The 14,043-nt window shown below is 46.6% G+C and overlaps 1 protein-coding gene across 1 annotated transcript in view; it reads right to left on the bottom strand.

Moving 5' to 3' along the window:
- The window catches only part of LOC110513475 (intermembrane lipid transfer protein VPS13B), a gene marked incomplete at its 3' end in the record, with an annotated part of 690,119 nt that extends 676,449 nt beyond the window's left edge, over nt 1-13,670 (bottom strand). Inside the window, 3 exon segments of the mRNA XM_090228566.1 lie at nt 5,049-5,192; nt 8,741-8,899; nt 13,500-13,670. Coding sequence (XP_090084692.1) covers nt 5,049-5,192; nt 8,741-8,887 — 291 coding nt within the window.
- Nucleotides 13,671-14,043: the final 373 nt, after the last annotated feature.

Below are 14,043 nucleotides of genomic sequence, written 5' to 3'. Positions count from 1 at the left end.
ATACCGACCAACTACAAGGACATAATCACTGCCTCTAATACCGACCAACTACAAGGACATAATCACTGCCTCTAATACTGACCAACTACAAGGACATAATCACTGCCTCTAATACCGACCAACTACAAGGACATAATCACTGCCTCTAATACCGACTAACTACAAGGACATAGTCACTGCCTCTAATACCGACCAACTACAAGGACATAGTCACTGCCTCTAATACCGACCAAGGACATAATCACTGCCTCTAATACCGACCAAGGACATAATCACTGCCTCTAGTACCAACCAAGGACATAATCACTGCCTCTAATACCGACCAACTACAAGGACATAATCACTGCCTCTAATACCGACCAACTACAAGGACATAATCACTGCCTCTAATACCGACCAAGGACATAATCACTGCCTCTAATACCGACCAAGGACATAATCACTGCCTCTAATACCGACCAAGGACATAATCACTGCCTCTAATACCGACCAACTACAAGGACATAATCACTGCCTCTAATACAGAACCAACTACAAGGACATAATCACTACCTCTAATACCGACCAAGGACATAATCACTGCCTCTAATACCGACCAAGGACATAATCACTGCCTCTAATACCGACCAACTACAAGGACATAATCACTGCCTCTAATACCGACCAACTACAAGGACATAATCACTGCCTCTAATACCGACCAACTACAAGGACATAATCACTGCCTCTAATACCGACCAAGGACATAATCACTGCCTCTAATACCGACCAACTACAAGGACATAATCACTGCCTCTAATACCGACCAAGGACATAATCACTGCCTCTAATACCGACCAACTACAAGGACATAATCACTACCTCTAATACCGACCAACTACAAGGACATAATCACTACCTCTAATACCGACCAAGGACATAATCACTGCCTCTAATACCGACCAAGGACATAATCACTGCCTCTAATACCGACCAAGGACATAATCACTACCTCTAATACCGACCAAGGACATAATCACTGCCTCTAATACCGACCAACTACAAGGACATAATCACTGCCTCTAATACTGACCAACTACAAGGACATAATCACTGCCTCTAATACCGACCAAGGACATAATCACTACCTCTAATACCGACCAAGGACATAATCACTGCCTCTAATACCGACCAAGGACATAATCACTGCCTCTAATACCGACCAACTACAAGGACATAATTCCTTCTTCCTGTCAGACATGCAGCTTGGGCCAGTAGAGAGAGAAGGGGGACTGTCTTGACAACCATGATCTTTGGTTGAGGCTCAAATGGTACCCTCTTTCCCTATGTAGTGCACTACTTTAGACCAGGACCAAATGGAACCCTCTTCCCCTATGTAGTGCACTACTTTAGACCAGGACCAAATGGAACGCTCTTCCCCTATGTAGTGCACTACTTTAGACCAGGACCAAATGGAACCCTATTCCCCTATGTAGTGCACTACTTTAGACCAGGACCAAATGGAACCCTCTTTCCCTATGTAGTGCACTAGTTTAGACCAGGACCCAATGGAACCCTCTTCCCCTATGTAGTGCACTACTATAGACCAGGACCAAATGGAACCCTATTCCCCTATGTAGTGCACTACTTTAGACCAGGACCAAATGGAACCCTCTTCCCCTATGTAGTGCACTACTTTAGACCAGGACCAAATGGAACCCTCTTCCCCTATGTAGTGCACTACTTTAGACCAGGACCAAATGCAACCCTCTTCCCCTATGTAGTGCACTACTTTAGACCAGGACCAAATGGAATCCTCTTCCCCTATGTAGTGCACTACTTTAGACCAGGACCAAATGGAACCCTCTTCCCCTATGTAGTGCACTACTTTAGACCAAGGCTCTGATTAAAAGTACAGCACTATGTAGGGAATAGGGTGCCATTTGGAAGGCACAGTTCATGTAATAAGTGAGCCCAGTAAAAATGTCACTACTGACTAACAATACACAGCTTTCAACTGCAGTTTTAGTCACTTGCCAAAGACATTTTACGGTTCAATAGTAAAAATACCAGTGTTAGAATTAGGCCTAACCAGCAACACTATAATCCCAGACGTTCTCTGAATATTTCTGGTCACTGGCGATCAGTCCTCGTTCTGAAAAGTACATTTGCAGAGCAGTGTGAGCAATTGTGTCGGCTTGAAGTTGTACGACCGAACTCACAAAAGACAAACACTTATTTTTTTTAAAACAGCCGTTTACTACTAAAACTACTGATCTCTCTGCCTGATGCTAAGAAATAAACCCAGACACATTTACAGAGACATTAAAACACTACTGATCTCTCTGCCTGATGCTAAGACCTGGTCTAAATAAACCCAGACACATGTACAGAGACATTAAACTACTGATCTCTCTGCCTGATGCTAAGACCTGGTTGAAATAAACCCAGCCACATGTACAGAGACATTAAAACACTACTGATCTCTCTGCCTCATGCTAAGACCTGGTCGAAATAAACCCAGCCACATGTACAGAGACATTAAAAAACTACTGATCTCTCTGCCTGATGCTAAGACCTGACTGGTTGAAATAAACCCAGACACATGTACAGAGACATTAAAACACTACTGATCTCTCTGCCTGATGCTAAGACCTGGTCTAAATAAACCCAGACACATTTACAGAGACATTAAAACACTACTGATCTCTCTGCCTGATGCTAAGACCTGGTTGAAATAAACCCAGACACATGTACAGAGACATTAAAACACTACTGATCTCTCTGCCTCATGCTAAGACCTGACTGGTTGAAATAAACCCAGTCACATGTACAGAGACATTAAAACACTACTGATCTCTCTGCCTGATGCTAAGACCTGGTTGAAATAAACCCAGTCACATGTACAGAGACATTAAAACACTACTGATCTCTCTGCCTGATGCTAAGACCTGGTTGAAATAAACCCAGACACATGTACAGAGACATTAAAACACTACTGATCTCTCTGCCTGATGCTAAGACCTGGTTGAAATAAACCCAGCCACATGCAGAATGTTTCCTTCTGGCAGGGTGAATAACACGGGAGGACACGGTCATCCTCCAGTTCCCCAATGTGCTCGTCATTGAAGAGCTCCTTTAAAGCAGCGGCCAACGCCGCTTTCATTCCCCCCCCCCCCCAACAGCTTCTAGAAAACCTGACGAGAATATAACAAAGCAACTGTACAGAGACCATGACGTCACTCAGCCCTGCTGGGAGTTAGTTGACATCACTCAGCCCTGCTCTAAAAACAGCCAGGGAGTTAGTTGACATCACTCGGCCCTGCTCTAAAAACAGCCTGGGAGTTAGTTGACATCATTCAGCCCTGCTCTAAAAACAACCTGAGAGTTAGTTGACATCACTCAGCCCTGCTCTAAAAACAGCCTGGGAGTTAGTTGACATCATTCAGCCCTGCTCTAAAAACAACCAGGGAGTTAGTTGACATCATTCAGCCCTGCTCTAAAAACAACCAGGGAGTTAGTTGACATCGCTCAGCCCTGCTCTAAAAACAACCAGGGAGTTAGTTGACATCACTCAGCCCTGCTCTAAAAACAACCAGGGAGTTAGTTGACATCGCTCAGCCCTGCTGAGAGTTAGTTGACATCACTCAGCCCTACTGAGAGTTAGTTACTTTTAACGGTACCAACAGGCTGTGATTCCAGTCAGCTTTAATCTGCCTCTCTGAGGCACTGTGGTTAAATCGGCTCTACGGACGCTCATTAGACATGCAAACCAATTGGAGACGCAGACCTTAGAATTGGAGACGCAAGACGAAGAAACGATGTGTCAAAATGAGTCCAAATGAGCACCCTGACTGAGACCCTAAGCCAACCTGTCTGAGACCCTAAGCCAACCTGACTGAGACCCTAAGCCAACCTGTCTGAGACCCTAAGCCAACCTGTCTGAGACCCTAAGCCAACCTGTCTGAGACCCTAAGCCAACCTGTCTGAGACCCTAAGCCAACCTGTCTGAGACCCTAAGCCAACCTGTCTGAGACCCTAAGCCAACCTGTCTGAGACCCTAAGCCAACCTGTCTGAGACCCTAAGCCAACCTGACTGAGACCCTAAGCCAACCTGTCTGAGACCCTAAGCCAACCTGTCTGAGACCCTAAGCCAACCTGTCTGAGACCCTAAGCCAACCTGTCTGAGACCCTAAGCCAACCTGTCTGAGACCCTAAGCCAACCTGTCTGAGACCCTAAGCCAACACGAAGAAAGAGGTGAACTGAGCCATGGGGCTGTTGGACTGCTGAGGGGACAGAGTGGGTTCTGGGTAGAGGAGTCTAGAATGTGCTGAGGGGACAGAGTGGGTTCTGGGTAGAGGAGTCTAGAATGTGGTGAACTGAGCCATGGGGCTGTTGGACTGCTGAGGGGACAGAGTGGGTTCTGGGTAGAGGAGTCTAGAATGTGGTGAACTGAGCCATGGGGCTGTTGGACTGCTGCGGAGACAGAGGGGGTTCTGGGTAAAGGAGTCTAGAATGTGGTGAACTGAGTCATGGGCTGTTTGGACTGCTGCGGAGACAGAGGGGGTTCTGGGTAAAGGAGTCTAGAATGTGGTGAACTGAGTCACGGGCTGTTTGGACTGCTGCGGAGACAGAGAGGGTTCTGGGTAGAGGAGTCTAGAATGTGCTGAGGAGACAGAGGGGGTTCTGGGTAGAGGTGTCTAGAATGTGATGAACTGAGTCATGGTCCTGTTGGACTGCTGAGGAGACAGAGGGGGTTCTGGGTAGAGGAGTCTAGAAAGGAAGTTGGATCGGGAAGAAACCAACAACACGTTTTAAACCAAGTCTATTCCTGTGGAACGTTATATGACAGAGATTCTAACTTGGGTCATGTAAAAACCTCTCCCCTTAAGATATCGAGGAAGGCTTGAACTTCTTTCAGTGATACAGCAAGACTGTAAGGTCTCAGAAATACACACCAGCTTCGGAATGCCATGACAGTATGCACTAAATTGGAGTACTGCACTTGTCTGCAGTGCACCGATCATCAGTGGGCTCCTGTATAAACGTCAAACCCAGCGGTACTAACCTGCGCTCCGTCCTTCAGTTTGAGGATGCACTCCATTGTGTTAATGGTGATGACCACGGCCTCGGAGCCCAGTTTGGTCCAGGGTACGTGGATACGCAACTCATGGATGTGACCGCTCAGGAAGGTAAAGGGCAGTTTCAGCTCCTAGAAACAGGGAATACAATTAAATGAATTCACTGCATTGGCTCAGTGGGTTGGAGCCTGGGTCTGGCAATGCTTTGGGTTGTGGGGTCAAGATATGAGGGTACGATCTCTACAGGAGATCATCTGTGGACAACTGACCAGACATGAGGGTACGATCTCTACAGGAGATCATCTGTGGACAACTGACCAGACATGAGGGTACGATCTCCTCTAACTTCTGAACAAGAAGAAGTCAACAGGAAACCTTCTGTATATAAATTGGATTGGGGACCATATTCAGACCTTTAGGCCCTGATGTCATTCTGGGTTTTATATTGTTATTTAACCTTTAGGCATGTCAGTTAAGAAAAATATATTATTTACAATGACGGCCTAACAGGGAATTGTGGGTTAGCAGCCTTGTTCGGGGACAGAACAGATTTCTACCTTGTCAGCTCGGGGATTCGATCCAGCAACCTTTCGGTTACCAACCCAACACTCTAACCACTAGACTACCTGCCTCCCCACTCTAACCACTAGGCTACCTGCCTCCCCATCTAACCACTAGACTACCTGCCCCCCCCCCCTCTCTAACCACTAGGCTACCTGCCTCCCCCCTCTCTAACCACTAGGCTACCTGCCTCCCCCCTCTAACCACTAGGCTACCTGACTCCCCCCTCTCTAACCACTAGGCTACCTGACTCCCCCCTCTCTAACCACTAGACTACCTGCCTCCCCCCTCTCTAACCACTAGGCTACCTGCCTCCCCCCTCTCTAACCACTAGGCTACCTGCCTCCCCCCTCTCTAACCACTAGGCTACCTGCCTCCCCCCTCTCTAACCACTAGGCTACCTGCCTCCCCCCTCTCTAACCACTAGGCTACCTGCCTCCCCCCTCTCTAACCACTAGGCTACCTGCCTCCCCCCTCTCTAACCACTAGGCTACCTGCCTCCCCCCTCTCTAACCACTAGGCTACCTGCCTCCCCCCTCTCTAACCACTAGGCTACCTGCCTCCCCCCTCTCTAACCACTAGGCTACCTGCCTCCCCCCTCTCTAACCACTAGGCTACCTGCCTCCCCCCTCTCTAACCACTAGGCTACCTGCCTCCCCCCTCTCTAACCACTAGGCTACCTGACACCCCCCTCTCTAACCACTAGGCTACCTGCCTCCCCCCCTCTAACCACTAGACTACCTGCCTCCCCCCTCTCTAACCACTAGGCTACCTGCCTCCCCCCCTCTAACCACTAGGCTACCTGCATCCCCCCTCTCTAACCACTAGGCTACCTGCCCCCCCCCCCCCTCTAACCACTAGGCTACCTGCCTCCCCCCTCTAACCACTAGGCTACCTGCCTCCCCCTCTAACCACAAGGCTACCTGCCTCCCCCCTCTAACCACTAGGCTACCTGCCTCCCCCCCTCTAACCACTAGGCTACCTGCATCCCCCCTCTAACCACTAGGCTACCTGCCTCCCCCTCTAACCACTAGGCTACCTGCCTCCCCCTCTAACCACAAGGCTACCTGCCCCCCCCCCTCTAACCACTAGGCTACCTGCCTCCCCCCTCTAACCACAAGGCTACCTGCCTCCCCCCTCTAACCACTAGGCTACCTGCCTCCCCCCCTCTAACCACTAGGCTACCTGCATCCCCCCTCTAACCACTAGGCTACCTGCCTCCCTCTCTAACCACTAGGCTACCTGCCTCCCCCTCTAACCACTAGGCTACCTGCCTCCCCCCTCTAACCACAAGGCTACCTGCCCCCCCCCCTCTAACCACTAGGCTACCTGCCTCCCCCCTCTAACCACTAGGCTACCTGCCTCCCTCCTCTAACCACTAGGCTACCTGCCTCCCTCCTCTAACCACTAGACTACCTGCCCCCCCCTCTAACCACTAGACTACCTGCCCCCCCTTCTCTAACCACTAGGCTACCTGCCTCCCTCCTCTAACCACTAGACTACCTGCCCCCCCCTCTAACCACTAGACTACCTGCCCCCCCTTCTCTAACCACTAGGCTACCTAAAGTGATCACTAAAATCCACATTGAGTTACAGCCGCGTCATCAATCACTGGACACAGACTGTTTGACATCAGCACTGGAGGGATCCCCGTCCCTGTCCCTGGGTGTCACTATTGAGCAGGAACAGACAGACAGGTGGCAGGGTGACACACGTCTAGCCACCGGACGATGGAACAAGTGACCTCTTGTGGGAAAAGAGCAGACTCCAATTGAGACTGACCTGACCTCCATTCATAAAGTTACCTCAGGAAAAGAGCAGACTCCAATAGAGACTGACCTGACCTCCATTCATAAAGTTACCTCAGGAAAAGAGCAGACTCCAATAGAGACTGACCTGACCTCCATTCATAAAGTTACCCCAGGAAAAGAGCAGACTCCAATAGAGACTGACCTGACCTCCATTCATAAAGTTACCCCAGGAAAAGAGCAGACTCCAATCGAGACTGACCTGACCTCCATTCATAAAGTTACCTCAGGAAAAGAGCAGACTCCAATAGAGACTGACCTGACCTCCATTCATAAAGTTACCTCAGGAAAAGAGCAGACTCCAATAGAGACTGACCTGACCTCCATTCATAAAGTTACCTCAGGAAAAGAGCAGACTCCAATTGAGACTGACCTGACCTCCATTCATAAAGTTACCTCAGGAAAAGAGCAGACTCCAATTGAGACTGACCTGACCTCCATTCATAAAGTTACCTCAGGAAAAGAGCAGACTCCAATTGAGACTGACCTGACCTCCATTCATAAAGTTACCTCAGGAAAAGAGCAGACTCCAATTGAGACTGACCTGAACTCCATTCATAAAGTTACCCCAGGAAAAGAGCAGACTCCAATAGAGACTGACATGACCTGCATTCATAAAGTTACCTCAGGAAAAGAGCAGATACAAAGTCAATAGCATTACTAAGAGTTATTCCTGGACATTGAAGTGTTAATACCGGGTTATTACAGGGTTATTACAGGGTTATTACAGGGTTATTACAGTGTTAATACTAGGTTATTACCGTGGTATTACAGGGGTATTACCATGTTATTACAGTGTTATTACAGTGTTATTACAGTGTTATTACAGTGGTATTACAGTGGTATTACAGTGGTATTACAGTGGTATTACAGTGGTATTACAGGGGTATTACAGGGGTATTACAGGGGTATTACAGGGGTATTACAGGGGTATTACAGGGGTATTACAGGGGTATTACTGTGTTATTACAGGGGTATTACCGTGTTATTACAGGGGTATTACAGTGGTATTAGTGTTAATACCGTGTTATTACAGTGTTAATACCAGGTTATTACCGTGTTATTACAGTGTTAATACTAGGTTATTACAGGGGTATTAGTGTTAATACCGTGTTATTACAGTGTTAATACCAGGTTATTACCGTGTTATTACTGTGTTAATACCAGGTTATTACAGTGTTAATACCGTGTTAATACTGTGTTAATACCAGGTTAATACCAGGTTATTACCGTGTTATTACTGTGTTATTACCAGGTTATTACAGTGTTAATACGCTTTATTCCAGTTTAATTCCAGGATGAATTCATACCTGCTCCAGGACATCCAGCTTCAGTTCCAGCTTGCTCAGTACTACGTCTCCTCCCCATAGCGACAGCTGCAGGTCAGAGGGCTTCAGGTTCTTGATGTATTTGTTCACGTAGGTCATCAACAGGGGCGTGACATAGGACTCCAACATCCTGCCTCTGTCCTGGACCACAAACACAATAGGGAAGAAAGGAGAGGAGTCATTCCAAGTCACAACACATAGTTTAAAAAAAAAAGAGGTTCAATGAAGCAAGTTGAGCTAGCCAAATAACATATCTGGTAACCGAGGGCTATCCTTAGCTAGCCTAATAACGTATCTGGTAACCGAGGGCGATCCTTAGCTAGCCAAATAACATATCTGGTAACCGAGGGCTATCCTTAGCCAGCCAAATAACATATCTGGTAACCGAGGGCTATCCTTAGCTAGCCAAATAACATATCTGGTAACCGAGGGCTATTCTTAGCTGGCCAAATAACATACCTGGTAACCGAGGGCTATCCTTAGCTAGCCAAATAACATACCTGGTAACCGAGGGCTACCCTTAGCTAGCCAAATAACATACCTGGTAACCGAGGGCTATCCTTAGCTAGCCAAATAACATACCTGGTAACCGAGGGCTATCCTTAGCTAGCCAAATAACATACCTGGTAACCGAGGGCTATCCTTAGCTAGCCAAATAACATATCAGGTAACCGAGGGCGATCCTTAGCTAGCCAAATAACATATCTGGTAACCGAGGGCTATCCTTAGCTGGCCAAATAACATATCTGGTAACCGAGGGCTATCCTTAGCTAGCCAAATAACATACCTGGTAACCGAGGGCTATCCTTAGCTAGCCAAATAACATACCTGGTAACCGAGGGCTATCCTTAGCTAGCCAAATAACATATCAGGTAACCGAGGGCGATCCTTAGCTAGCCAAATAACATATCTGGTAACCGAGGGCTATCCTTAGCTGGCCAAATAACATATCTGGTAACCGAGGGCTATCCTTAGCTAGCCAAATAACATACCTGGTAACCGAGGGCTATCCTTAGCTAGCCAAATAACATATCTGGTAACCGAGGGCTATCCTTAGCTGGCCAAATAACATACCTGGTAACCGAGGGCTATCCTTAGCTAGCCAAATAACATATCAGGTAACCGAGGGCGATCCTTAGCTAGCCAAATAACATACCTGGTAACCGAGGGCGATCCTTAGCTAGCCAAATAACATATCTGGTAACCGAGGGCGATCCTTAGCTAGCCAAATAACATATCTGGTAACCGAGGGCTATCCTTAGCTAGCCAAATAACATACCTGGTAACCGAGGGCTATCCTTAGCTAGCCAAATAACATACCTGGTAACCGAGGGCTATCCTTAGCTGGCCAAATAACATATCTGGTAACCGAGGGCTATCCTTAGCTGGCCAAATAACATACCTGGTAACCGAGGGCTATCCTTAGCTGGCCAAATAACATACCTGGTAACCGAGGGCTATCCTTAGCTAGCCAAATAACATACCTGGTAACCGAGGGCTATCCTTAGCTGGCCAAATAACATACCTGGTAACCGAGGGCTATCCTTAGCTGGCCAAATAACATATCTGGTAACCGAGGGCTATCCTTAGCTGGCCAAATAACATATCTGGTAACCGAGGGCTATCCTTAGCTGGCCAAATAACATACCTGGTAACCGAGGGCTACCCTTAGCTAGCCAAATAACATACCTGGTAACCGAGGGCTATCCTTAGCTGGCCAAATAACATATCTGGTAACCGAGGGCTATCCTTAGCTGGCCAAATAACATACCTGGTAACCGAGGGCTATCCTTAGCTGGCCAAATAACATACCTGGTAACCGAGGGCTATCCTTAGCTGGCCAAATAACATATCTGGTAACCGAGGGCTATCCTTAGCTAGCCAAATAACATACCTGGTAACCGAGGGATATCCTTAGCTGGCCAAATAACATACCTGGTAACCGAGGGATATCCTTAGCTAGCCAAATAACATACCTGGTAACCGAGGGCTATCCTTAGCTGGCCAAATAACATACCTGGTAACCGAGGGCTATCCTTAGCTAGCCAAATAACATACCTGGTAACCGAGGGCTATCCTTAGCTGGCCAAATAACATATCTGGTAACCGAGGGCTATCCTTAGCTAGCCAAATAACATACCTGGTAACCGAGGGCTATCCTTAGCTGGCCAAATAACATACCTGGTAACCGAGGGCTATCCTTAGCTGGCCAAATAACATATCTGGTAACCGAGGGCTATCCTTAGCTGGCCAAATAACATATCTGGTAACCGAGGGCTATCCTTAGCTAGCCAAATAACATACCTGGTAACCGAGGGCTATCCTTAGCTGGCCAAATAACATATCTGGTAACCGAGGGCGATCCTTAGCTAGCCAAATAACATATCTGGTAACCGAGGGCTATCCTTAGTTGGCCAAATAACATATCTGGTAACCGAGGGCTATCCTTAGCTGGCCAAATAACATATCTGGTAACCGAGGGCTATCCTTAGCCAGCCAAATAACATATCTGGTAACCGAGGGCTATCCTTAGCTGGCCAAATAACATATCTGGTAACCGAGGGCTATCCTTAGCTAGCCAAATAACAAACCTGGTAACCGAGGGCTATCCTTAGCTGGCCAAATAACATATCTGGTAACCGAGGGCGATCCTTAGCTAGCCAAATAACATATCTGGTAACCGAGGGCGATCCTTAGCTAGCCTAATAACATATCTGGTAACCGAGGGCTATCCTTAGCTAGCCTAATAACGTATCTGGTAACCGAGGGCGATCCTTAGCTAGCCAAATAACATATCTGGTAACCGAGGGCTATCCTTAGCCAGCCAAATAACATATCTGGTAACCGAGGGCTATCCTTAGCTAGCCAAATAACATATCTGGTAACCGAGGGCGATCCTTAGCTAGCCAAATAACATATCTGGTAACCGAGGGTGATCCTTAGCTAGCCTAATAACATATCTGGTAACCGAGGGCTATCCTTAGCTAGCCTAATAACGTATCTGGTAACCGAGGGCGATCCTTAGCTAGCCAAATAACATATCTGGTAACCGAGGGCTATCCTTAGCCAGCCAAATAACATATCTGGTAACCGAGGGCGATCCTTAGCTAGCCAAATAACATATCTGGTAACCGAGGGCTATCCTTAGCTAGCCATGCCTACAGCCCTTCAAAAAGCCCTCCAGTCAAACGAACTGCCCTAGCTAGAGATGCAGGACTGTAGAGAACTGGTAGAACCAGTCACATGGTAATGTGTGTTATAGATCGTCCTTTACTTGACAACATTAAAGTTACAGCGAACCACCTCACACAACATCATGTGGTTTTGCCTTTTCATGTATCCAAATCTATGTGACTTGAGTGTGGATGATTTGCTAGATTGCATTGCTTACGTACTGAGACTATAGAGTTTATCAACGTTGTTATTCACTGAGTATTTATTCCTCGTGTCACTATTTTTGTATTTGTCATCTTTAACTCTGCATTGTTGGAAAAGGGACCCGTAACTATCTCGTGGTTAGTTTTACACCTGTTGTTTACGAAGCATGAGACAAATACAATTTGACGTGAACTGTGACAGCTCACTACAGCCTGGCAGCTAGCTAGATAGTGTAGCCATTGAGAATGATAGAGGCCTCTAGTGGCCAAAGGGCCATTTAAGCACGGGCAGCACCATGAAGGGCTTCCACCATACTTCCGCCATTTTAAAGTAGTCAACTGGGTGGGGATTCCTATGAGCTGTAGCCTCAATAGCGCTACCGATGCTGCCGTCACTGACGCTACAGCGGGCACAGATTTTTTTTTTATAGATGATTCCTCTATCAATTAAATTAAATTAGCTTAATTGGCATGACGTAACAATGTACATATTGCCAAAGCTTATTTTGGATATTTACAATATAAAAATGAGAATCAAAATTGTCAACGGTACAACAGTAACAACAATAACCAAGTGTCAAAATAGCCAGACATTCAACAATAACAATAAGCATACAGTAGAGTACATGTGCAGGTTGATTGGTCTATCTATCTCTATGGGTGTATCTGATGTGTACTGACGCTTTCATCTGGATTAAATCCAATGTATGTTTGATCTGGAATGTGGTCGGAGGCGCAATATGGATGATGAGACGCATGTTGCTGAACCTCTGGAGGCATGAAGAGGCCACCACCTCGTAACAACGAGGAGGGCTCCGTATAGTTCCGCATTGACATGATTGGTTGACTGTAGGTGAGGGCGGGAAGTCCCTGTATAAACACAAACTCGCTTCCTTCACATCTTCCTTCCACACAGCTGCTCTACGAAGCGCAACAAGTATTAACGCCATGACTTCTGCAGAGACCGTATCACCGTAAATACCGCACGACCAATGCAGACATCGGATTGACCATGAAGCGCCTTTAAAAAGGACATCTTAATATTGTTGATTGGGGTCCATACAATGCAACCCAGCTGGCTAGCACAATTAGCATGCAAGTTTCAACAAACTTGTTGGCCTGGCACGTACCATTAGTTATCTACCTAGTTAGCACCAATTAATAAGGTTGGTTAGAGTTAGTTCGCTAGCTGATTAGTTATTGGACTATTATAAACGGGTGTCCGTGTTGCATTCTGGTAAAGTGTTGGCTAGCCAAATGACAGTTGAGTTGGATAGCTCCAGTCCTAACCTGAGCCTAGCTAGATATCTAGCCATTTCAGTAGCCAAATAAACGAAGCTTATACGACTGCCGTCTCTACTTACACTCAATTATATCCCTTACGTGTTTGCTGCAGTTTTCAATGAATCTCTTCGGTAGCACACTAGTTAATTCATCCCGTTAGCTGAAGCAAGGCACATTTTTGTCTCAGGCAAACGTCATCGTCAACTAACACAGAACTTCCGCGTGTTAACTGGTGTCGTCATTTCCTGGTTAGGTATCAAACACCACGCCCCCTCACCCCCGTGATGGGACCAAACCAATACATGTACGCGGTTCCCTTTCCTTGCCGCGTCTCATTCATAAAATATAGTGAATTGTGTTCAGAGCAAAATGGGTGTACATTTATCAAGCGCAATTGAAACACAAAACGATTGCGGTTTGAGGCTACATGATATGCATACAAGTAGCTAGTCAACTTCTTAAATTTAGCTCATGAATGGTTTGATTATAATTCTAGCATGATACAGTAATTAAAATTAAAATAGATTAATAGTAGAAAATGTATGGCTATAATAAAAATGTATCAAATGTTGCACCAGAGTACTTGGAATAGGAATAAACAATGAAAGCTAAATGTGTCGTTCA

The sequence above is a fragment of the Oncorhynchus mykiss genome, unplaced genomic scaffold, assembly GCF_057628025.1.
Source record: "Oncorhynchus mykiss isolate SJ-2025 unplaced genomic scaffold, ASM5762802v1 scaffold93, whole genome shotgun sequence".
Classification (NCBI taxonomy): Eukaryota; Metazoa; Chordata; class Actinopteri; order Salmoniformes; family Salmonidae; genus Oncorhynchus; species Oncorhynchus mykiss.
The sequence above is the reverse complement of the archived record's forward strand: the minus strand, read 5'-3'. Positions and strand labels throughout refer to the sequence as shown.